The following is a 27,074-nucleotide window of genomic DNA, read 5'->3' on the forward strand; positions in this document are numbered from 1 at the left end:
TAAAAAACTGAAAACTCGCTATTTCCTAGCTTCAGATGAACCAACAGTACTGAGTCCTAACAAATGAAAGACACAAATTTGTCGGACATTACCATTAGTATGCAGTAATAACGGTGGCATAAAATGGCAGGTGACGGCATTTGGTCCCCGAAGGTAAGCATGATGACTTAAAGTGTAAATTGAAACAAATATCAGTAAAATCCATTCCTTTTTAAAGAAAAGCGACAGATACATAAAGGACAATCCAACTCATAGGTCGAAAATATACTGACAATGCCATGGTTGTTTCTTCACAAAAAAACAATTTAATGTTCGTCTTCTTTTAGAGATTAAATTGAATGATACCATTAGTTAACAATATACTAAAATCATCTCTATACCGAGCCAAAAAAGTTTAGCAACACTTTTTTTTTTGTTGTTTCTGGAAAAAAAATATTTAAACATCATTGATATAATCCTTAGTTTTACCTGTAATTAAAAACAGTCTTACTTTTTTTCCTGATGATTGATTTGGCGCCATTTCAGCTTTGCACGTGTAATTGATGTTTTACCTTCTGTACTTGTACTTTTAAAACGAAATTTTAAATTTCTTTTTTACTAACGTTCAGAAACACACCATTGGTAAGAAAAACACCTTTGAAAAAATTGCATGGGCCCTCAACCAGGCAATCCCGAAAATGACCGCCAGAAAGCTCTTGGAATGGTTGATGCCGGGAGGAGTGTTGCTGACATCTTGGCTCGATTTAATGTGCATAAGGCAACAGTTTAGAGACTAACAAAAAGATATCGACAAATTGCAACTGTACAGGATAGGTCGATATCTCGTAGACCACAAAAACTATCGTCAGGGGAGGAGCGCTACCTTCGCTTTACGTCAACACGTGACAAGTTTTTTTCCGACCACAAAAGTAGTGCATGACTAAGGGCAGCTGCTGATGTGCCTGTCAATCCTTCATTGGTGCACTTAGGGCATGGCTGAGAAATTGATTTTGAATAACACTATACGCATTTCCGCATTTTGACCTTCCCGCGCTCCATACAAAGAAAATCCTAATGAATGTGAGTGATAAACATTCGTGTTGCTTCTGACATGTCATAATTCAATTTTGTTATTATACATATTTTCACATATGTTTAAAGATAATTAAGACAAGGTAAATACATATTTTAAACTTCCTTTAGCTTCCATCTTTACCTTTAATGTGTTCATCAGCAAATCTAACGTTTAGAATGTATATTCCTGGTTCATGTGGACTGTAAGTGCACTTGAATGCGCGGTTTCCGATTTCTTCGTAATCGACTTCTGACCTATGAGGCCCTTCAATCACTACTGTGATTCCTCCATACCCTGTGAAATAGATTCATTTAATTATACCATACAGTTACGTGTGTAAGAAAAAAACTAAGGGGTTTTACACTGGACAAACTCTATCCATAAAAATTTTCTTCAAAGAATTCCGCTCAAGTCCGTGCTAGAGGTCGTCTCAAACTGGCAGTGAGGTGAGAGTATTTTGTTCCGTGTCGAAGTCCTCACTGTGACTTTGAGATGACGATCAGCAATAAAAGAGCCGTTTCTTTGCATTTTTTTTTTTTTGTGTGTTTTATCCATTTTCTGTGCATAAACTGATTTAGTTTCATGGATGGATACCCCATATCCTTTGTTTTTCTATTATAATACACGTTTCTTTTGTTTACGAATAATTTACACCACTAGATATTTAAAAATACAATATATCAAGAAACTGATATTGCCATCTTTGCAAACATGAATTAAATATTATCAAGCTCGCTGGGCTTCACAACAACAAAAAATGAAATCGAAAATTACAAATTGTTATTCATCCAGTTTAAAGTTTATTTGGTTTATTTTTAAATGTGTTTTCTACATATCTATACTTGCCTGCCTCTGACACATCGATGTTTAAAACATTTGACTCATTTGCAATCGCTTTTTCTAGTGCCCCGCTGATCTTGACCTTGCTTGCATGGGCGAGTTCGTTATCGTGTACAGTCACTGGGAATGGACTTCCTTTGATGTTTTTCTCATCTCTGTAGACCTGGACTTTATAATCACCAGCTACTTTTGGAGAAAACGATGATATACCTGTCAAAACAACAATGAGAAGTTTTCAGTAAAGATCACACGTGAATAATATAAAATGTAGGAGAAGGTGACGGTCCATCTCAAAACAACAATATTATAAGAATTAAAAAATGTAGGGGAAACAAGAAAGATAAAATTCCACAAAACATATGATTTGCATTATATAGTTAACAAGGAATACGAACAAGTGTTGCAACTGTCTTAAGATGTGAATGTACTGTTAGAAGTACCAAATTTATGATAAATGAAACTGATTTTGAGAGAATCATTTCACTTCAGCTGTAGTATATTCGAATAAAGATTAAAAATTTGATTCTGAAGATGGTTATATGATAAGCTCGTCATACTCACATAAATGTCCATCTTTAGATTTCTTTAGGATACATGGCTCAAAGTTTCCTTTTGGGCCTTTAATTGAACCTACGAGATCGACAATATCTGGTTCCATTACATTCAAAGCATATTCACTAGCATTCCCTAAGGAAATTTGTGATCTCTTTCGGCCTTCACCTGTAAAACAAATTATAACAAATATTCAAAAATCAGTTTGATAGGGCTGTAACGATTATTTACGTTTGGAATCAGAAATATAACCAGTATGAGGTTTTGAAAAAGCTTTAAATTGTACATGTCATACTTTCGTCCTAATTTTGCGACGAGTTAGGAAAAAAACTTTAAAGACATAACACCTACAGATCTTAAAATCGACTAAAAACTAAGGCAATAAGGTTTGTTCTTATAGGAGAAAATAAACGCGTAATCGTCCAAAACGGCGTCATAAATGATTGTGTGATAGTTTTATGTTGGTAATGCTTTATTGGGTATCATTACATGTACATAGAACATATAAGGAGGCGAAAATAGAACAATGCAACACTTTAGTTAGCCTTAACAACAAAATGAAAATGAAATTGGTCGCGTTTTCTTTACATTGTTCCTCAAAATTACAATGGATTTTTTGCGCTGCATATTCATATACGATATGAGTTTTAATATACAATAAGAAATACGCTGCTAATTTTCATTCTAAAAATTGTATGTTACTAAAATAAAGAAAAATCTGTGCTACCAAACACAGTAAAGAAATCAACATGCAATTATAATTACATATATATCTATAGAAAATATAGAAAAATATAACGGAAATATTGAATATACAGGATTATGTACATTTGAGTTCTTTAAAACTAATTATTAAAATTCAAAATTTCATATAATTAGCCAATACTATTAACGCGCAATCATCAATATTATTTTGAAATTCGCATTTCGTCGTATACATGTGGATATTTTAATGTTCCCTGAAACCATTACTTATTAGTTGTTTTGTAAATAAGTTGCATGTTAGACCTAATGAATAACTTCAAACAACATTAACTAAAAATCAGAAATTTACTGTCAGTATTCGTCAATAGGCTAACAAAGATACTAATAGACGGTTTTCGAAAATTTGTTTTTTAATAATTTATTTTTTGACTTTTTTTAAACTCAAATGAACAATAAAATGCTACAATGTTATAAATAGGCAATGTTTTTGAAAAATATGATATATATGACTATATCAACTATAATGAATTAATAGGGTCATGGTCAAATAATATTGATACAGTTGTGAGTATTATACGTTATGGTTATCATATTAGAGGCTGGATAACAAGTTGTGCCTAGTCAGATTGATAAAAGCATTACCACAATACAAAGACCCTTAAAGTATATGTATGTCGACCATTTACTACATTTCTTACCACAAGTCAAAGATTTTAAGAATGAGAACATGAGAACATAGTTTGGAGAAATAACCTCAACTCTTTGTATGTAACACGAGAACAAGGAAAATTTAAACGGAAAATCTCAAATGGCAAAATCAAACGCTCAGAGCCATCATACGAATATAAAACAACGATCATATTCCTCACTAGTGAGATTTATTACGGGATGTAGAATGTGTGTAACATGAAAATTATAAAATATCTCTAGAAAAAATGTTGCTTATCATTAATTAGTTATTTCAGAAAAGAAACAAAGGAACTAAAGATATATCAATCTATCTAATGTATTTTATTCTATATATACTCAAAGGACAATAGTTTAACTTGGAATAAAAGACCACACCACAAGATCACACAAGTGTGCGCGCAATGAGAAATTGTGAAAAATTAAATAAAAGTTTAAAAAGAAGAGCTATAAACTAAGTTAAGATAGAAAACTATATTAAACTATTCCAGTAAGTAATAACACATGAATAGTATAAAAAAAAATATGAAAAAAAATAATTAAATACTTTAAATTTGCAAGTTATCAGTTCTCGACAGGAGACACTTCATATCTAAGGCTCTGTTGTAGATGGAGAAAAAATAGATTGGGAAAGAAGATTTTTGTATCCAGCCTGATCTTAGAGGATGTTAGTATAACTCACCGGGTCTTAGAAGTACACCATTATGATAAAGACCACCTGTACAAACTGATGGAAAACAAAAGGATCGATTACAATATCAAATGATAGGAAATGGTTTGATGGTTTGAATATTGATTAATAAGAAAAAAAGTTATACTTGTTGGTGTGGTTATTGCAAATATATTAACGAAGGAAAGTAGGAAAAGAAAGAATAAGCATAAGATGTGACACAAACAAAAAAACATTAAGATTTTCAAAAGGTTAAGGTCAACACAACAGCATAAGACATGTTAAGGGAAAATGTTGACGTGAAATCGTTAGATATAGTTGAAACTGAATTTAAAATCGTTAAATGAAACTATTTCATAGTGTTATAACAAATTCCTTAAAACTACACACTTTGATACAAAATAATGAACAGAAAGATAATTTTGTCTGCTGAATAGCAAAGTCAGAATAGAAAGCCGAACATAAATGGTAGGTATCTCTTCTTCTTAAAAAAACATTTTAGGAGACAGCATATTAGTTTGAAGCTGCAATTTGGAAACGATAGAGCGCATGATAATTAAGTGTGATCAAATCAAAGAAAAAACACACACGCCGGTCAATAGTATTGAAAGAATATTTGAAATTGAACCTATCTTCAATAGATACACTCAATATTTAGACTTAATAGCATGCCATTAAGAAGCGTAGAGTAAAAATTTAAAACAAAAAGTTCTGAGTATACATTCTTTTTATTTGTTCTTATTTTCTAAATTCATCATTTTCTTCTTTTTATTTGTTCTTATTTTCTAAATTCATCATTTTCTTTCGTTATTAGACAGATGGCATCTGTAACGCGTTATGTTTACATGGCAGAAAAATTCTGATAATTCATTTATAATCTTATTTTTCTAAAGTGTCAGTCAATCCCTCTCTGTGATTTTTATATTCTTAGAGATATTGTTGAGGATCATAAACAGTACTGAAGGTTAACAAGTCATTCGATTTTAGCTGACATTTTTTCCAAGATGTTATATGGCATACTGTTTATTTCTTGACATTCTATAGCACTTTTTTATTTTGATAATACTATTTATAAATATCACGAGATTCCAGTCGGTATGTAAATAGATATTTCTCATATGTTTGAACATATGTAAAGTTCCGGCATTGTAAAATGGTAATACTTCAACGAATGTGGCATAAACATTTCTATTGTGACATCAAGTTAGATACTCCATTTTCATTCAACCGAAAACGTTTTTCATATAGAAAAAAAGATTTCAACGATATGTATACTAAATTAGATAGATTATTAATTAGAAGATAAGGTGTAAGTAACTGCGAATGATAACAATGCAACAGAATTCAAATAACGTCGATTAAAATTTATTTTTCAACGAACCAAAAAATGCGATGATTATCTCGGGTCTGACGTTATTAATTAGACATGGTCGCCTTTTTATGACAATAATGGACATATTTACGTTATAGTTAAATTTAGAATCACATCACACGAGAGAACGCAAATCAATTTAGAAGAAGAATTATATAATACGTTTTTACTAAATATTGGCTAAGAAGATGGTAATTAGTGTACATTGAAAAATCCAAAGTGAGATGTGCATTAGAAAAATAAATACAAATAGACAGATCATAGCCGCCTTTACTTACCTGAGACTTTGGATACAAAGGGTGATCCCTTAATTACTTTTCCTTTATATTTGATATCAATATTGTATGCTCCTGGGGTCATTGGCATAAATTTGACGTCACACCGATCTCCACTGTCCTGTCTTTTATAATCAGTTTTTGTTGGTCCATCAATGTTGATATTAATGTCGCCTAAAACATATATAAAACGTTATCATAGAGGTATCATTTTAAGTAATACCAGCATAGCTTATTTTCACTGTAAGAATAAATTTAATTTCAACCAAAGCGTATTGATATAAAATAATAAACGAGTAAACTCTTAACCATTTTTAGGTTAAAGCTTATTAGATTGTACAAATATTTAGATCTTTTAAATCATATGCATGTCCGTCAGGTTTGTAAAAAAGAACGTATATATCTGTCATTTATCAGTATGGTCGAATCTTTTGAATAAATACGTACCAAGTGTTCCTTTTTTGGCTGTGATTGTAAAACTTTGCGTTTGTCCACTCATGCCACCAACGAGACCAGCACCAAAGGCGGTGACGTAAGCGCCGCCGATTTCGTCGACAACGCATGAAAATGGACTTCCTGAATAACAAAGAGAGGATCATATCAATATTTGAATTTTAAACATTTTGTCATCTATTTTTTACACGAAAAATTGTTTTAAAAGTTAGATGTAAATTCTTCTCTGTCAAATATCAAATATAAATGATGCACAGAGGTGTCAAGCGTAATAAATAACAAGCTTCGTAACTTTGACGAGTTTTAACCACCACCGATGACATATAGTTGTTAATTTCTGTTTCATTTTGTCTCTTGTATAGAGTTGTCTCATTAGCAATCATACCACATCTTCTTTTCAATATATAAAAGAGACAAGAAAGGTCAAAAGACGAATAGAATAAATGCGTTAAAAACCATAACAAAAGAAAACAATTCAACTTTAAGGACTCCCTCTCAAACTAGTGGTTTCAAACTTCTGGAAATCTGGGACAATAGTTGAGCATCGAAACATGCAGCAACGTCTGACATCAAGGTGCTAAAAAAACTTTTCCAATTGACGACACTATTACACAACAGTTTGTTCCCAACATCCTAGTTGAATTCAGACAGGGGCAGGTATTGAGATATAACAGAAATTGTGGATGCATTTTACAGCTTACTATCTAAACAACAATTTCACATCAAAGCAAGACTTTATAATGTATTGCTCTGGAAACTGTTAGCTTTGCATGTGCATTATTTTCCACAAAAACAAAAAGCAATGATGAAATGATGAAAACATTTTTAGTATCATATGCCCTTGAAAATAAGATACTTATTGTGGCTTCCTAGCTAAATATAGATGAGAATTCTTATTGAAGACATCATTGTAGTTTGATATAAGTGGAAACAAAATTAACAAATGGTGAAAACGTCCTGATATAATGTTAATACGCTATAGTTAATTCTAGCAAAAAATGAACAGCATGTTAACTGTTACTCTACATTTCATTAAATTATGTTTCTTATTTTAACAATGAATAACAAATGCTCACCCTGCGCTGCAAGTTCAAATTGCCCTTAACACCGATTTGAGATAATTCGTTGATAGATGTAGATCATAAATAAATTAAGCAAAGAAATTAACATGGGGAGTTTGTATATACTTTACAAGTATTATTACCGGTAGACTGGTTTTGCTTATTGTAAGGGAAGCATAAGTTAATAAATAAGATATAACATTTATTATCTGAGAAGGTTTCGATTACGCATAAAACACATAGAATTAATGTTTTTCGCTTATGAAATCATAGTGAAGCATAATTAGGATTACAACTCCTTTATGAAACAATTTTAAAACTTCTCTTTGTTGTGTTCCTTTTTACCACTTTTCGTAAATGCAATTCTTATGTATTTTATTTTATTTGGTGTTCGCTTTCCGAGTTTGAGTGTCTCCGACGAAGATAAATTTAGAAAGACATTTCTGGCGCATTGGACTCATTTTATGTTATTTTCTTTTGGAAATGGGTGTTCGCCGATATTTTCATGCATTACAATTAAAAAGGGAAAGATTGTTACTGTTTCCGTTCGTAAGGGTCACTAATTAGCGAACACTTAATGTCGAGATGCTAAACTATTGTTTAAGAACATAAGTTTTATGTAAGACAATTTCTTGCTTTGGCCAACTTTATGAATGGGAATTTAATGCATCTTTTTAAGATTTTGTAAGAGTTAAAAGCGAGTCCTACTTAAAGTAAGTGTTTGTTAAACTCTTGTTGACCCTTTGGAAGTATAAGAAGATGAATTTTGGGTCTTATAACATTAAGCAGATTAAGACGGAACAGATAAATAACATAATTGAGAAAAAATGTTATTTGGGGAATTTTTAATTTTACAATGGTCCTCAATTGTCAGCAATTGTCGGGTCAAAATAAACGTTTTTGTTCATTCTCGTCTTATATGTTATTGGACAATTCATATAAAAAGTAAAAAAAAATAAAAATACCGAACTTCTAGAAAACTCATTACAAAAAGTCCCTTAACAAATAACAAATACCAAATCACAAACACATCAATAATATGGATACCAACTGTCAAATTCCTGACCTGTTACAGGCATATACGTTGTTTGAAATTTGATAACAATACAAGTCTTATTTGAGAAATGTGCATATATGATTTTTTTTCTGATTTACAGATTTATATTGCTTAAACATCGCATACATGTGTACCTATCCTTTGTTTATTAAAGAAAATGTGTTGAATTATACCAACAGATATTTGTAAAAACACATTACATAATTTTTGATTAATTAATTATGACGTCATTCTAAGAACCGATTGATCTTTTTCAAACATGTTTTACATCTGTTGATCATATTCTGATTATGCAAGTTCATGCACAAATAGCCTTGCCTTTCTTTTTCACAGTAGCTTCACACAGGAAACATAATTATTTTGTCTTTTGGCTGTATAACCAAGGAAACAGCGTATAATTAAAACGTTATTTGAAAAAAAAACAATTCAAACTAAAAATATGCTAGTGTAAAACAGTTTCAGCTAATGAAAACATTACTGATTTATGATCACCTGTTTGATATGAATATGAAGGCAACTATAGTTTTACATACTAAAAATATAGTAATTCTAGACATTCCTAGAGATAGAACATCGTCAAAACTTTCTTTATTTGGAAAATGTCCATCACTTTCTGAAATGTGCATTTGTTTGCATTACTACGGATCATATCAGATAAATGCTTTGGGTATGTGATGATGTACCAATAGATGTGGTTTACCATACTTCACTGAAGTTTAACATATATTGGCATGTGGTAAAGTTTATACGAAATGTCGCAATGTACATTTACTAGCGATTGATTCAAATGTTAATTTTACATAAAAAAAAAAATTAAAATATAAATTAAATTTCAGGTGATCTGCGAATTGTATAGATTTTACATACGGGATAACAATACGCTTGACAGATTACAAGTAAAAGAGACAAAATAAGAGTGACCGTTGAAAAATTATATCGCATTCCTTTATCTTTCTTTTATTTTCATAAATTGACATGCTGCAAGACCATCTAATTCAGTTGATAATCCCCGAAACAAGAAAATTGATACATAGAAAAATTTTGAAACTTTTTTCTCTTATTTTTAGATTCTTGTATCTGTGATATCAACAACTTTTCAAAATTAATAATCGTTCCATGTTGTTCTCTTTTCCTCAGAATCTGCCAAGATTATTGCTAAATCTCTTGTAACCTCCTTTCAATTTGGCTTGTGTCATGAAATGTCTATGTTGTCATGTCATCTTGAATATCGACATAAAATTATGAAAATTGTTCAACTAACCAACAGTTACAGTTAGGTAAGAGTACAATGTGACATTTAATATAAGCGTTAACGCATGAAACACATTAATAGGCCCATTAACAATTACCCGAAACAATTGTATAATATGATCTTCTATTGTGCTAGTTTTTGTTTTTATGCTTAAGAGGGAAATTAACGGAAAACAATTACCCTACCAGAAGTATTATGTAACAACAAGGTTTGTTTTCCCTGGCAACGTTCTACTCTCATTTTAATTGTTTTCTGCGTACTTGCACTAATCATTATGTAATTATTATTAAGGAGGCATTACCTGGAAAGACGTGTACGCTGTATGAACTATACTTTAAATTACCCTACTAAAAAGCGTTAAAAAAAACATTTGAAAAATTTCACCAAAGATACCAGGCTGGTAAGTTTGTACATCGTACTTGTGTTTCGTCTATTAAAGACTCATCAGTAACGCTCAAATAAAAAATTGTTTAAACCCAAATAAATGACGAAGTCGAAGAGCATTTTAGGGACTCAAATTCCAACGGTTTTAACATATACGGCTTATCTAATATATTCCTCCGTTGGTAGAAAACCGTCTGGCGTATATACAAAATTTAGTCCTGGTATCTATGATGAGTTTATTTATATTTCAAACAACTCAAAAATTTGTAAACAGTTAAATTATCAATATGACCATATTAATGCTATTTTATGTCAACAGAGAATATCATTATTTATTTATGATAAAAGGCCATTTGACGACAGCTGGTAAAAGACTATAACTGGTCCTCGACCAGTATATCTCCTTTTATATTTACTGTGGATACATTATTATTCGTTGGATACCAATTTTCGTGGGTTCCATGAGTACAGGTGAACCACGAATTCAAATGTTTAACGAAATACTTATTCTTAATAGGCTTTGTATACAGATATTGTCCAAAACACGAAATCAAATATCCACGAAAATACAAATTTTAAGCAATCCACGAAAATTGATGCCCACGTAAATAAATAAATCCACAGTAATAGGTTTTGAGATACGTGCTAAGATACTTATTACTCTTGTACTCGTTTAATTTATATCAACGGGAAGTGTAGTTAGATGAATAATTATACGAAAATACATTGCCTCTGTAATCCTATATGACAGGTTGGCGTGTTGTTCTCCTAACTATGCATATTTGTTGTTCCAAAGAAGAATTTTCAAAGAAGAAATATGCACCATATTGTCTGAGATGGTTAACAAGGTTTAATTAGGCGTAACTTTCATATAAAAATGTCTGCAAATTGACTCATCCGAGTTTTTTTCAGTGATTCAAAGGATGCTTCATATTGATGAATGATGCCTGTGTTCCCTCTTATCTTTCTAAAGTTGAGCATAGCTTTGTTCTCAAGTACTGCTCAATTGTATGAATAAAGACTTTGAAATTTGAAAGTAGTGTGTGCGTGAACCAGTGACGGAAGAACGTCATTTACATAGTTGAATTCGATAGTTTGTAGAAAAATATGAATTCCGCTGTCAGTCAAATATTACAAAATGTCAGATTGAGATATTTGTACCAGCATGAATTTGAACGTGTGTTAAATTATATGTTGCTTAAAAATGTACCAACTCGTTAACCTTTCAGCAGTTTGAAGATAGGGAAGCGTATTGCTTAATATTGATGTTCTAGGTAAAGGAGCATTTAACAAGAATTTGTGTAAAGTACTCGGATGCCCCACTCGCACTATAATTTTCTATCTAAACATTTCAATCTTTCCATTAAAGTATGTAAAGAATTACATTTCTAGTGATAATTACCAAATTTTACCATGCTCATATTACCTTAGCTGTATGTGGCAAAACTTTTAGGAATTTTGGTCCTCAATGCTCTTCAACTTCGTACTTTATTTGGCCTTTTTAACTTTTTTGGATTCGAGCGTCACTGATGAGTCTTTTGTAGACGAAACGCGCGTCTGGCGTATATATAAAATTTAGTCCTGGTATCTATGATGAGTTTATATATGCCTAAATCTCCCTTTGGCCCAGCTCAAGGGAAAAACAGGAACTTTTCATCCATTTTTTATACTCAGAGCAATTTAGAGCTGAACATAAGAATTTTATAGACACAGGTCTAATATAGCAAACTATGTGGACCTCTACAATATTTGGTTGATATTTAATCGACGTGTAGTCTTTTTAAATTCATTCATCCTTATTGTATGATGTATAGGTATAAACCCATTATTTAATATTGCGCTGATAATATTTACAAAGTGACCTTTCGAACATCAAATCAGTTAAGTATGAATTAGGTAAGCAGTTATTTGTACTCTTTAAGATAACATTTCAACCCTAATTAAAACAGACAAGCTGTCAGTAATTAGTTTAATTCTGGTGCATAAAATTGAAGTTACTTCAAACTGCACTTTCTGCAAATATTTGGAATGCATCAGAGTGATGATGGAAATGAGAAAAGACTGTATGTGTATTCTGCCATTTTAATTGTGAATTTCGAATGTTTTTATTTTTACTTAATCTTGTTAGTTTTGTTTTTTTCATTACATTAAATTCATCCCAAATTTGATATACATGGAACTATTAATGGCTGCTGAGATTAGCAATGATGTTTAATCATTCTAACTTCGAAGTTAGCAAAGAGTCATTTCATAAATCAAAATCCGCAGTAAAGATAAAACATTTGATGATTGGTCCGAAACCAATCATTTGATCATTGGTCCTAAACCAATAATGCACGCGAGCATAAATACTCCAGTTTTTCAAAACGGTTGAGTTTTGTATATTCAATATGATATCCATAAAATATCTATTTACTGAAAATACTTCTTAAAATTGGAATACACTTTTGTTGCGATAAAACAGTTTGAAATTTATGCATTTATTTTTCTTCTGAAACGTGTTTTTTATTAAATGCTATGATATAATTCTTATCGTTTTTTTTTTTGTTTTTTTTAATTAGATTTAATATATTACATAATATATCTAGTCTGATTCGGAAGAGGTATTTACCCTCCTGACATATAATCATGGTTGATTTTCACCCGTTCCGTTGATTGATAACGTTTGATTTTTTCAGCTTTGATAATGCACTCCCTTTTTTAATTACCTTAAAATTCAGTATTTGTATTATACTTTTTTGTTTACAATAATATAGAGAATGGAAACGGGGAATGTGTACAAGAGACAACATTTCTATAAAGTCAGAAAAAAATGTTATCTTATAGTTCGTTTCTGTGTGTGTTGCAATGTCGTTTGTTTTGTTTTGTTTTTTTTTTTTTTTTTTTTTGTTGTTGCACTTTAGTATTTCTGTTATTTTGTTGTTTTCCTCTTATATTTGATGTGTTATCTTCAGTTTTAGTTTGTGACCCGGATTTGTTTTCTCAAAATCGATTTATGACTTTACAACAGCGGTATACAACTGTTGCCTTTATCTACCAGATTCCAGAAAACAGTCAAGGGCCACCAAGTCTGAGAGAATGCCTTTATTGGTGAGTACTACTTACCCTCGGTTGCAGACCCCTCGTATGACATCTGTACTTCATGGGTCCCACTTTTGGATGGCTTGTACTGTACGATAATGGACCCATCGTCACAATCCTTGATTTCTGGAGCAAGGCCTTGAGCTGTCGGCATTTTGTACTAGAAAAGAAAAATGTAAATATTATACATTGGTGTTTAATGATTTTAAAATAAATAAGGAAACAGAAAAGTAAGAAAACGTTCAGTAGTCAATGACCTTATCCTCGTACACCATGACCTTAATAAATAAAGGCAATAATAAGACAGTTGTTTATATTTGAAATGTATGGAAAAAGTAAAATCACAAAAATACTGAACTCCGAAGAAAATTGTAAGCGAAAGTAAGTCCCTTAGTAAATGGCAAAATCAAAAGCTCAAATCGTCAAACGAATGGATAACAACTGTCATATTCCTAACTATTATTAGACTTTTTCTTATGTAGAAAATGGTGGATTAAACCTGGTTTTATAGCTAGCTAAACCTGTCACTTGAAGGACAGTCACATAAAATTTCATTCTATTGACAACGAATTGCAAATGAATGTTGGCCACTTTAAAAGTAAAAAGTTCTTGTACGAAAGGAAAAGTAAAATATGATACACTATAAAAATTAAGAGATTTGTTATGATAATTAATGAGACAACTATCCTACGAAGTTCAAATGAAGTGAACGATAGCAATTAAAGGCAACCGTACGGTCTTCTACCCATACCGTATAGTCGTGAAAAATATGAAACAACTCGGCTGAAAAATTACGGTTTACAGCTAAACAATTGACGGAAAGCAAAATGACAGACATGAACCAACGACAACCACAAAACTGCAGGCTCCTAACTTTGGACAGGCACATATATAATTTGGCGGTATTAAACATGTTTGCAGGTGATAACCATCTCTCCTAACTTTCAACAGCGGTGTAAAGGAACAACACAAGAACAAACTATACATAACAATGAACGAAAAACAAATATAAGAAACAGCAATTATTGATAACCACTAGATACCAGGCTCAAGACTTTGGGACAGGCACATATTAGTTGCTACGCTGACAAGAAACTTAAAAGATCTTTTCGAATTAAAGGGATAGACAGTCACGGGTATATGAAATCTTAACTGCAATTAAATTTGACAAATATCATGAATTAGCATCACACATAAACAGAATAAAATGAAAAATTTGATTAATTCATATTAGTTTGAAGACTTTCTTTTTTACTCTTTACTATATGGTCTAAAATGTTATATTTGTATAGAACTTCTAGACATATGACCTCATATGACCTCATGTTAACCATAAAGCTTCAATATATAAATATATATCAAAACAATGCGTTGTAAGATATCTGGCATCATACGACGTGAACGCTATGTTTTGACTATGTATGTCATGTATTGTTAGCAGCTTAAGGGAAACATCCCTCACCTGTGCCATTTGTTCACTAGACTTATGTTTTATTTATTTTATCAGAAACATTTTTTTAAACAAACTTATTTCACACAGATACATAAATTACCCGAATATAATTGCTTTTATTCAAGATATCGAGTTTCTTGTTGTTATTCAAAATATCAGTTTCTTGTTTTTATTCAAAATATCGAGTTTCTGTTTATCATATTATTAAAATTGTAGGTAATTTGTTTTGAAATTGCGAATTGATAAATTCATTTTATACGATATTGAAATGTCGTTATTCAAATACGTTTAAAATTACAAGTAATGAATTCTTCATGTTTATCAATGTTCATATCAGATAACTGACGTGTATTTATATTTTTTTCATTAACCTTACGCCATTTTTATCTTATCACCTGCAAATCATTCTTCATTTTGAAAAAAAGTAATTTGGCAGCAGATTCAAGCTTTCGTGTTTCATCGAGAGCCAAACCTCAGAACATACGATAGTGGGTCTAAATTAACAAGGTTTTTAATTGTAGGTATCGTCATCAAATAACTTTTGAGGCGGGATGAGTACTTTGGTACATTGACAAACGGTTAAAACCAAACACGGTTGATTAAAAAAAAATCCCTAACTGTACAATTGATCTTATATTGTAGGTTAGATTCCCATGGTACAGTTGTAGTAGTATTCAAAGTAGATTCGTACGTTCTTGTAACACATGAATGTAACAACTGTTGCATATCGTTTTGTTATATGTTTTGATAATTTTAAGGTTAGAAGCAAGAGAAAACATCTTTAGCACAATTGATATGTGTATTACATCATAACTTTGGAACGGATTTAATGACAGCGTAAAAAGTAGATCAAGACCTCAAATATATACTAGTATATCATATCAACTGTGTTATTTGGACACTTTAATTATACATGAATATAATTATGTTCTTCAATGGATCAATGTTAAGGGAGGAAAGCATACATATCAAATAAAATTACGTAACAATCTTATTTATAGAAAAAGAACGCCGCTGAGAAATCGGATCATTTCATGTATCTTACTCAACACCCATGGTTATCTAAGGAATTATAATTGGTAAATTTACAATATTTTCAGTATTTTCGAATTTGGCATTTCTTTCGTACATTTTTCTCTACTATAAATGACAGATTTGCTCATGGTCCAGGTAAAAAAACTATGTGAAGAACAAGTTTTCAATTAAAATCATTATCTATCTTTTAATTACAGTGTCATAACAAGCGTATGGCATATATAAGCAACCTTTTCGTCTTGTGGTTTTCTTGGTTTGTTTTCATTCTTGTCAGTTCAAGAAGTCATCACTCACTGATATAATCAACCCCTCGTAGATACAACCAAATTTGCTGACAGTACGTTTGAATGGATTCCAAAGAGAATGCTTACATAACTAAGTGATTATACATCGTTATTGTACTGTTGTCCTTGGCATACCACATGTCTACATCGTTTTTGCAGTTCTGCAAATGTTTGTTCGGTTCATCCTCAATTAATAGGAGCAACACTACTTTTACTTTAAACAAGTGTCTTGTCCTACGTTAAACAAGTGTCAAGTTTTACTTTAAACAAGTGTCATGTTTTACTTTAAACAAGTGTCATGTTTTACTTCAAACAAGTGTCGTGTTTTACTTTAAACAAGTGTCGTGTCTTACTTCAAACAAGGGTCTTGTCTGAAATAACATGATCTATTCCTATTACAAACCTACATGTCTCAATTTAGTTAAATTGAAAGGCAAATTTACTACATATAGTACAATTTAAGTCTAGGCGTACATGATATTTGAATTATCCTATCACTATTATATCACATCCTATCACTATTATATCAAGTCCTATCACTATTATATCATATCCTATCACTATTGTATCATATCCTATCACTATTATATCAAGCTATCTGACATCATCTTTTTACTTATATCAGACTGGAGATCATTTCAGTAGAGTTACAGTTACATTTACAGTTACATGTCAGAGTTCAAAACATATTCCTTCAATTAAGTGTACTTTCCAGGATATTAAGGAAAATGAAGAAAAGTGGTGTTGTCCAACTGGATAAAAAAGTTGTTAAAGATTTTGTAAATTGTTTTGATTAAATATTGATTGTTACTGTTAAGCGCCATTGTCAGTCCTATTAACTATATCGTGACGACATGGCGACATATTATGGTGGAGGAAATCTTGTGCTTAGAGAGGACCACATCCCTTCATCAGGAAAACTGCCAATCGAAGTTAATAGTTAATTAAGTCTGAAATAGGCACCTGTTACGTTCTGTGTTCAAACTCACAATATATCAGTGTTAATAGGCCACTCATACAGTGTTGTAGAAGCATTACTTATATGGCTCAGCCACCGGGGCCCTTAAATTGTTTACGTTATATATTTGAAGGTTTCACATGAAGATACCCGAAAGTCATTAAAACCTGAGATAAGACGATAGCGATCTGTGATATCGTCTATGATTATCTATTTTTTTTGATTTTCGGAAATAAAACTTTCGTAAGCTCATGATCTACTCGTTTCATTGAGTAATGACTTGTTATAAGTAGGAGTTGGTCAAACACATAATTAAGTAGCATACTTTTATCGCCAGACATTATAGAAGAAGAAATAAGATCGCAAAAAGGGAAACAACACCCTCACAAGCTGCTGTATATTATGTAGTTCCATCCTTTATGAAATACATAACATAAAAACTGGCATACAGAATATGAGACCTTACATAAATCACTCAGTTACTTAACAATAAATTTAAGATTAAAATTAAAATTAAAGAGTGTAAACCCACATATTAATTATCTTTTGAAATTTAGAAAAGGGTGTAATAGCATTATATAAGTGATCCATTATATACATTTTTTGTATATCTTTATTATTTATTAATCTCTAACCCAAAAAGCAAAAATGCGAAGTAACACCTTTATGTAATATCCATAAAAGCAACGAACGTTGATTATAAAGACATAGCGCCATTCCTACACCGGGTTGTATCATGTCTTTGGCATTAATTTCTCATAAATATAGCATCAATGCTTTCACAAGTCGTCAAAATCATTAGCAACGGGTTACCTCCCGTCTTTGATCTCTTCCTTATTCTAGTTCGTGTGCACTTTTGAAAATGCACTACATATGTTCGAACTTTTATCGATACCGTATGTCGGGTGATAGAGTAATAACTCATTTTAATGTGCAATCGTAATGATAAACTTATCTCTTTTATCTACAATTGAAGAGGTATTCAATACTCAATGATTAATGAAGTATTACTCTCTGCAATCTTGCTTCTTCGTGTCTTATTTATTGGTTTGAGAGAAATCTTACGCTTTTTCAACTTATCAGTCTTCTGTTAGTATTACATTCTATATTCATAATAAATATTATGGTTTATCTCATTTACAAGATAAACAAATTTGATGAAGTGATTTGATCTAATGTTATTTTTCCATTAATTAATTCTAACATGATAGAAATGTGGATCCGTTTCTTGGTTTTCCCGCTGATATCACGTGACATATGACAGCAAAAAAAGGCGGTTTTTTTCAAGTTATTAACTGAAATCAGGAAAATTTAATAAAAATTAATAATTATTTGCGACACAAAATAATAGCATACTAACATATAGAAGATTTTTATATTGGTTTTCAAAAATCCGTCTGTGTTAATATTTTTTAAAACAAAAACGTTAAAATAAGACCTAAGAAATAGATATAAATTTTGGATAAATATCTGATATTTTCGTTCATCCAACTCTAAAAGTAGCACATAAAAGAATATTTTTATTTCATATCTGAATTTCCGAGGTAATCATCTTAAAACTGTATCGTATGGCATTAGCCATATATGATTTGAGTCGACGTTTTTTTTTTTTTTTGTTTTTTTTTAGAAAATTGGCCTCTTTCTCTAAATATAAAGGCAAAACGCTGAGGAACTGTGGCTTACATAACTAATGAAACGTAGCATTGTCGATAAAATCCATTAGAACATTCTGCTATTAATCATGTCAGATATATTGTCTTTCCTAGAGAATTATAGCCGATGTGGGTATAAATATGCATGGGTATACGGAAAAGGGATGGAACGTTTTTAGATGTTTTCAATTCTTTTATTTTGTTATTTTTTAAGGATTGTTTAAATAAACCTAAAGATTAAAAGTAAACACAAAAAATGTATGTTTCACTAGACCTTATCATACCTTGATTTTGAAAATTTAAGAAGAAGAAAAATGTGTTGTGAACAAGAAATAAACGAAGATGTACGACCGATAAGTATATCTGTATTCACAGCTCTATCTTTTAATGAAGATTTTTTATTAAAAAAAGATGAAATGTGCAAATTATGTTAAAATACTCACAAATTCACGCAGACAGTAACGAGAGTTGCATCGCAAAAAACTTATATAATCCATATTTTCCATGCATATGACTTAAATCAACTTTAAGCACTTAAAATTCCGTTAATATATTTCTTTCAATATTTCCTTATCCACATCGTTAATAAATATTTCAATTATTATCAATTAATTTAGACAAAGCGCTAATCCTAGCAAAATTTAGACAAAATAATCGCTTACAGAATTGTTGATGCTTTTATATTCACCCGAAAGTTTTATTTCCGACATAAAAAAAATCTCTTTCATCATTTCTCTTTTAATGTTAATAAAAAGACTTAACATCTTTAAAACAAAATAAATATTGTTATAATAGACAAGTAGGATTTAGATTCGCTATGCAGCATTGTTGATCGCCTAGTAGCTATTATGATAGAGGGTCTAAAGGTAATTTTTATATTAAAAAAAAAATATTATGAACTAAGAATTCCATTCATTAACCATATCTTTTATTTTAAGTTCGTGATTCGAAATCAACTTTCTACGGGATTTGGCTTTTTTGCAACCTTGGGATCCCTAATGCATATATATATAGTGGAGAATTATAAATTGTAGTTACGTGTGCTTTATTTAAACAGTTTAAGTTTTGAAAGTGTTGTTCCTAATTCAATTATGTTTGTTGGAAGATAATGAAAAATATTTGCAGCACTATGTTTACCTTTTTTTCAAATTAACTTGTGTAGGAATTATGTCACCTGTGTGTGGCTTTAAAAATGAACTTATTTTTTGTATGACGAAAGATTTACTAGCTTGGTATTTTCTAATAAGCCACTATTCGGTATACTTACTCAATTTATGAAGGACCGACATAAATCTTTATGTCAAGGGCACTACGCTACACAGATCTCCCTAATTTGAGAGAGTCATCTTCCATGAATACCACAAAAACAACAAAATGAGTAATTGCAAGAGTAAACGGTATAAAAAAAAATAGGAAGATGGGAGTATGATTACCTATGAGACAACCCTCCGCTATAAACCAAATGACACGGATTAACAACTGTTGGTCACCGTACAGCCTTCAACAGTGAGCAAACCCATACTGCATAGTTAGCTGTAAAAGGCACCGTAATGAGAAAATTTTAAACAATTCAAACGATCCACAGTGGATTGTTTCAGTTAAGATTCAAACATAATAACAGAATATCATGATTTAAGGAGGGGATCGAAACAGTGGCTTCGCGTGGCGAGTGTTGCTTGTTGCGTCAAAGGTTCCGATGTCGATTCCGGTACAATACTAATTTGAAAGGAAAACCAAGTTATATTCTGTATGTATGTGCCTGTCCCAAGTCAGGAGCCTGTAATTCAATGGTTGCCGTTGTTTATGTGTTACATTTTTGTTTTTCAATCATTTTCTGTACATAAATTAAGCCGTTAGTTTTCTCGTTTGAATTGTGTTACGTTGTTATTTCGTGGCCTTTTATAGCTGACTATGCGGTATGGGCTTTCCTTATTGTTGAAGGCCGTACGGTGACCTATAGTTGTTAATGTCTGTGTCATTTGGTCACTTGTGGAGAGTTGTCGATTGGCAATCTTAACACATCTTCTTCTTTATATATTTGGTTGCTATTCTAATTATTACTATAACAGAATAAGGAAAACAAACATAATTTAGTAAATTCCAAGTGAAATTTTGAACATCTAAAGCATCTTCATAAGCAGTTTATCATAACGGAAATGGAAACTTGAAGAAAAAAAAACTGTTTTTAAAATTAAACCATACTTTCAATTTGAACATGGACATGCAGACCCTCCATCATAATTTGAACAGATGCAACTCATTGTGTATATCTGATAATTCATAGTTTATCTTTAAAGACTACACGCCAAGAGTTTAAAAGAATCGAAACGTTAACACTCTTCAATTATTATTTAGAACATGAAAGCTTATAAAATATTAATTTTATCACTTTCGATAAAAAGATTATCAAAGAAATTTGTTGCTGAAAATAATACTCTATCAGTTCACTTGATATGATATAGAGGCTCCTCAATATGTCATGACCTGTCATCATCAAACGAAATAATGTTTTCACACCGATGGATTGTATAACTTTATTACCTCAATTTATCTTACGAAATAATGAAAAGCTTTGAATTGTAAAAAGCATAGTGGTAAGTTGAACGACCTACGTCCAATACAAAAGTGTTCACAAGCGCTTGAACAATTTTCGCTGTCGCCTAAGATAATGTCAAGGGCCTTTTAAAAAAATAAGTCAAAAGCTCGGGATATTGAAGAAATATTTACAAATAAACATATCATTAAGATAACAGTATGGTTATTATTTTTTGGTAATCATGGACAAAAACAAAAACTTTAGAATTTTTTGGTGTTTTTTTTTCATCTGATTTTCTTTACAGTAAAGGTATCATCGTTGAACATAAACACAAATATATAGACAAAACATATTAAACCGTAGGAAATACTAAATGTATATATGGCAAAACCTTATAGTTTTAACCACTATCAGACCTGTACATGGATGTTTTAAGTCTTGTGTGGACAAAACGCACTTCTGGCGTATTAAATTTTAAAACTGGTGCCTTATGTTAGCTATTGTTCGTGTGTTTCTTTGTCAAATGTGTTTTCCTATGTATTTGTATTGTAGTCCTGTACTGTTGTGTTGTCATTTTGATGTTATATTTAACATGGCCATGAAAGAGGGAGGTTTAACATGCCGCAAAACCATGTTCAACCCACCATTTTTTCTTTAAAAAATGTCCTGTACCCAGTCAGGAATATGGTCATTGTTATATTATAGTTCTTTTCTGTGTGTGTTACATTTTTGCGTAGTTTCTTTTGTGTCGTTTGTTTCCTCTTATATTTGAGTGTGAATTCACATTATTATAAGACGTGACACGGTACTTTTCTATCTCATATTCTTGTATTTAGTTTTTATGTTATATTTGTTATTCTCATCGGATTTTGTCTAATGCTTAGTTCTTTTCTGTGTGTGTTACATTTTAACGTTATGTCGTCATTCATCTCTTATATTTAATGCGTTTCCCTGGGTTTTGGTTTGTGACCCGGATTTGTTTTTTTTTTTTTTTTTTCCTTTCGATTTATGAGTTTTGAACATCGGTATACTACTGTTGCCTTTATTTACAACAAAAACAAAAAATAAGTAAAAGTGACGAAGCTACACACATAAAGTCTAAAGAAAAAAATTCACAACTTTGAATAGAACCTTTCGAGAAAGGAAGTGGAGTATATATTCTATTTCTAAACAAGGCTACAAATTGTACTGTGCTTTTGTTGCATAGGCAAATGTTTTCAAGGGTCCTAATAGCTCTTTATAATAAGCAAACGTGCTGTCTAGGACAGTAAGTTACATATCAATAAGGAAAGAAAAGATTAAGATAATCACGTAATGCTTCCGTCTCTCTATCCTCTTAAGTGTTTGCTCAAAACACAAAATAATACCCATTTAAGGGCAATCACTCCTGTAAAGATTGACAGTCTACTAACTAATCAGAAAAAATTAATCTTGTTTGAAGATTTTGATTTGATGATCCTTTATACGATTTTAAATCTCTTTTATTTTAATAATTTAATTTTGAATGTAACGCGTCTTCTTATTGGCTGACGTTGTTTTGTTTATCAGCTCATAGACATAATTTAGTCATGTGACCGTGACGTCATCAACGTTTTTTTCATGGTTTGCTCTAGTTTAAAATGGAATTTAGAATTAAATCATAAGAAATAACAGTTACTGTAATATTTTATCTGTCTATTCGAAATAACATAAAAAAATGTGGTGCACTCTTTAAAATAACCCGCTACGCGGGTTATTCAGTGTGCACCACATTTTTTATGTTATTTCAAAAAGATTAAAAAATATTACATTCATTCCTTAAATAATATAAGGCAAAATGCAAAATCAATGATGCAATCGTCAATAAGGAGTCGTCGGAACATTGTAGTTCATGACTTGCTGATCATTTATGTGTATTTTAGTTTCCATTTATCTATTACCACCGTAGATATATGGCAAAAATGTAATAGTCGTAATTAAAGGGCAATAACTTTAAAAGGCACCGACTGAAGATTTCGACCATGGCAGACTTATTTGTAGAAATTGTCAGCTAATCATTTTTGCAATTTAATGCTTCTCTCTATCACAGTTTTCAAGAAAATATGCAAAAATGAAAAAAAAGGTCAAATTTGTCATTACTAGTAAGAGCAATTTAACAGACGACGAACGACGGACGCCAAATGAGGAGAAAAGCTCCATTGGCTCAGTGTGCAAGGTGAACTAAAAATAGGAGGGACAGACAGATTCCCTGCGATCTACGATTTTGTACTGTTTAAATAAGAGGGGATAGGATATAGGAAAAAGAAGGAACAGAAAAGTATAAAGTGAGGAAAATAACACAAAAAAAAACACAAAATAACACAAAAAAAGCGTGATTTAGGAAATGAGCACCCAGTGTCACCCCGCATAGATCATTTTCAGCTTTTCACGCATGAAATCTCGATCGATCCTATCAAACAAGATCACCAAATAAAGACTTGCGCTCGATCAAAAATGAACATAATTTCATCTGACACAGTGTTGTAATATACTATAGAAGAAGCTCGTTGTGACTTTGTTATATATTGTATATGCAGACAGTTAATGTCTTTTGTGATATTATCATACCTATATCTTACTCAGCAGATACACTAAGCTTTACAGGTTTTACCGATGTATAATTAATTGAGTATCCGGATAATTAAAGGCACATGTGCCCGCAAACTATTCATAGTTCCTAACCTTTAGTTTGTTACATTTTTTGTCAGGTTCAACTTAGTAAAAATTGTTAGATAACAAAAGTATGCAAACTTTTTTCTCAAATGAACAGGCACGTCAATTGAATACAGGACACAGACAGGTACAAAAGTGAAGCGTTATATAAGATTTGTTAAAAAAAAGTTTAGCACTACAGTAAAATATGTATTAATATTATGTACAGTTGTTAGTCAAACGTCAGTCACAATTCATTCTAAAACGCAAGTTATCTAAAAGTCACCGTAATTGCGACTTTGTCAAGGAAACACGTTAATCTTAGTTCCAGACAGGTGCACATTTATCGGAGCTGTGATCAGGATTAAACAAAATCACACATATTGCACAGCTTGTATGCAGTCAATAGTTTTTGTTCTTTATTTTTAAAATCTACAAAATTCTAAGATAGACTGGTTTAGATTTAAACAGACACTGAAATAGTTAACGGGTGAACTGGAATATTCAATGAATAAAAAACATTTGCTTGTTTTGATATTTGAGTTGATATTAATCTTCAGAAAACAGGAGATTTCCCTTTCGCTTCTACCGCAAAGAAGCAAAGGCACTTCATATTCATTTTGAGTTGTGGCTCGTTATATTATGGCACACATCCAAATACAATTACTAATACAAAATACTGATTATACAACAAATTGTATAATGCATTGGATGTTCTTACTCTTAGAAGATGAAAATCTTTTAAAAAGAAACTAATAGCAAAAGTGGCTGAGTCATCTGTTGTTCTGATTTTTTTTTTTATCTTCAAAATGATTTTATGTTCCTTAAAATGATATTTCTTGTATATTTTGGTATCTTCTGCAAGAATATAAGAAAGTTATTTTCATAACCGTCTTCAAAATCCGGTTATGAAAAGAACTTTTGTATGTTCTTGCAGAAGATAGAAAAAAATATGACTCATCATGTTGTCATTCTGATGTTTAAAAATAATATCATTGCAAGAGTTATACATGTATGCACTTATCTTTTGTAATAAATGTAGCCTGATTTCTTTTGCTGTGGTACTCGTTTCGCATTGAGTATTTCAAACCAATTTAATGTATAAAATGGAGTCCCGTACAGTCGAATCAAATTTATTGACTGATTATTTTCCAATTTGTGCAAAACCCAGTCGGTGCAAGTTAAAATGTTAACGGTTATGATATGGTCATGTTCCTTATGTGGTATCGGTATTTGATCATTGTCCAAGATAGTTTGAAGACTATCGTTAACAACTTCTATTTAGTGTAGGGTTGTCTCATTGGCTATTACACCAGATCGTTTTATTTTCATATAATGTACATTGGGGGGAATGGGCCACAAGTTTAATGGCAACTTTAAATTTGCTCGCGTTAATTTTTTTTTTTGACAAAGACAAATATTTAGGAAACTTCAATTGCAATTGCTTATTATCTTATGTTTTCATTAAAACTGTTGTAGTAATTTAGCATCATATTTAGTAAAACAACATTGTACAAAGAAAATATTTGTAACAATATTCATTCTTCTGCTCTCAATTTTTGAACTGACCCAGGTCATTTGGTCCGTACGAGGGATCTAAATCGCAAGAAAATTGTCAGCAATGTAAAGTATTTCTGCATATGATAAACGTGTATACCATTAAATAGATACATTCCAGTTCAAACATATTATCTACTTCACTGGTCACTAATAATTAACTGACCACTTAGGAAGATTAATAAGATCAAGCTTGATCTATAGTTAAGGTTCACCAGTAATACAAAGTGACGCTAATTTCCTCGTCTGCTAATTGAAATCAAATGCTAAAATAACGAAGAAAAAGTCTAATAAGCTATTTATTTATAGAAATTGTATGTATATATGGAATTCCTGTCGTATTAACCTCTGAATCAATGAACGAATGATTGATGATGACTCTACCAAAAATATAAAGGAACAGTGGGAGACATTGCATAACATCCGTAAATCTAAAATATACGGTCACACATAACAGAATCTTCACTTTAAATCTTGACGTAAAATTCTCTTAGGTAACACGGAATTTAAAGCATTTGCCAAGATCAACAGTAGAGTTGGAAAAATTACTGTATCAGAAGTGTGAGGTCGAAAAACTTAACACATAATTAACCGTATGTGACATTGTTTGCCAATAAATGGGTGTGCTGGGGTTGGACCCTTTTTTCACTAAAACACATAAAAACAATAACCCGTATATGGATGCAGCAGAAAATACTGAAAATATATAGTCAAGGCAATATGGAACAGTCGGTTGATATCAAGATAATTTTACTCTTTAGAATTCCTTGTACAGAATTTGTCAAGGACATTACGTTTAAATATAATACTACATGTACAATGGTTCAAATTCGGTGTTGGAATAGGACACTTACATTGTAGGTAAATATCAGTCAAATCAGAATGTAAAAAAAGTAGACAGGGGGACGAAGCTGTGTTTAAATGATGATTTTTGCAAATGGTGAAGATGAAATAGAAAATAGGATTACAGCACGCAAATGACCGGGGTACAGACTTTGGTGTAAAATTTTACAGGAAAGGGAATTTACTTTAGGAAAACGAAACATAATTTATCATTTTAAAGTAGCCCATGTTCATCCTTAGTAATCGAATGATGCATATATTTGTAGTCAGTATACATGGTATATGAAGACAGCCAAATCCATGAGATTTGACTATTATGTTAATGAACGAATAATATTGGTATGACCTATCCATATTGCATGAACCTAAACATGTTAACTGCTTATGAAAAAGTTAAGAATTTGGGATTAAAAAAAAAAGCATTCTGCGATTTTCGTCAATGAAATCTACTTTGGTTTTAAAGAAGATGCGTGAGTTACATGTAAAACTCCAAAATAGCTCTAAAGTATTTCTTTTAAAAATAATGCATAATGCATTCAATCTTTTAAAACATCATGCATTCAGATTACTTCAGAAGTTCAGATAGTGAAATCCGCAAAGGTATAGACGTTCAGTTGCAAGAAGCAAAGTCCGAACAAAAAGA

At 31.2% G+C, this 27,074-nt stretch overlaps 1 protein-coding gene across 2 annotated transcripts in view; it reads right to left on the bottom strand.

The window, feature by feature from the left end:
• LOC143045040 (filamin-A-like) overlaps positions 1-27,074 on the bottom strand; it is a 42,135-nt gene that overhangs the window by 11,464 nt on the left and 3,597 nt on the right. For both annotated transcript variants that reach the window (XM_076217328.1, XM_076217327.1), the window contains exons 2-7: positions 13,468-13,603; positions 6,603-6,731; positions 6,159-6,329; positions 2,456-2,614; positions 1,901-2,104; positions 1,196-1,348 (exon numbers count right to left, since the gene is read on the bottom strand). In XM_076217328.1, coding sequence (XP_076073443.1) covers positions 1,196-1,348; positions 1,901-2,104; positions 2,456-2,614; positions 6,159-6,329; positions 6,603-6,731; positions 13,468-13,597 — 946 coding nt within the window. In that variant the 5' untranslated portion in view covers positions 13,598-13,603. The remainder of the gene's footprint in view (positions 1-1,195; positions 1,349-1,900; positions 2,105-2,455; positions 2,615-6,158; positions 6,330-6,602; positions 6,732-13,467; positions 13,604-27,074) is intronic.

The sequence above is a fragment of the Mytilus galloprovincialis genome, chromosome 9, assembly GCF_965363235.1.
Source record: "Mytilus galloprovincialis chromosome 9, xbMytGall1.hap1.1, whole genome shotgun sequence".
Taxonomy (NCBI): domain Eukaryota; kingdom Metazoa; phylum Mollusca; class Bivalvia; order Mytilida; family Mytilidae; genus Mytilus; species Mytilus galloprovincialis.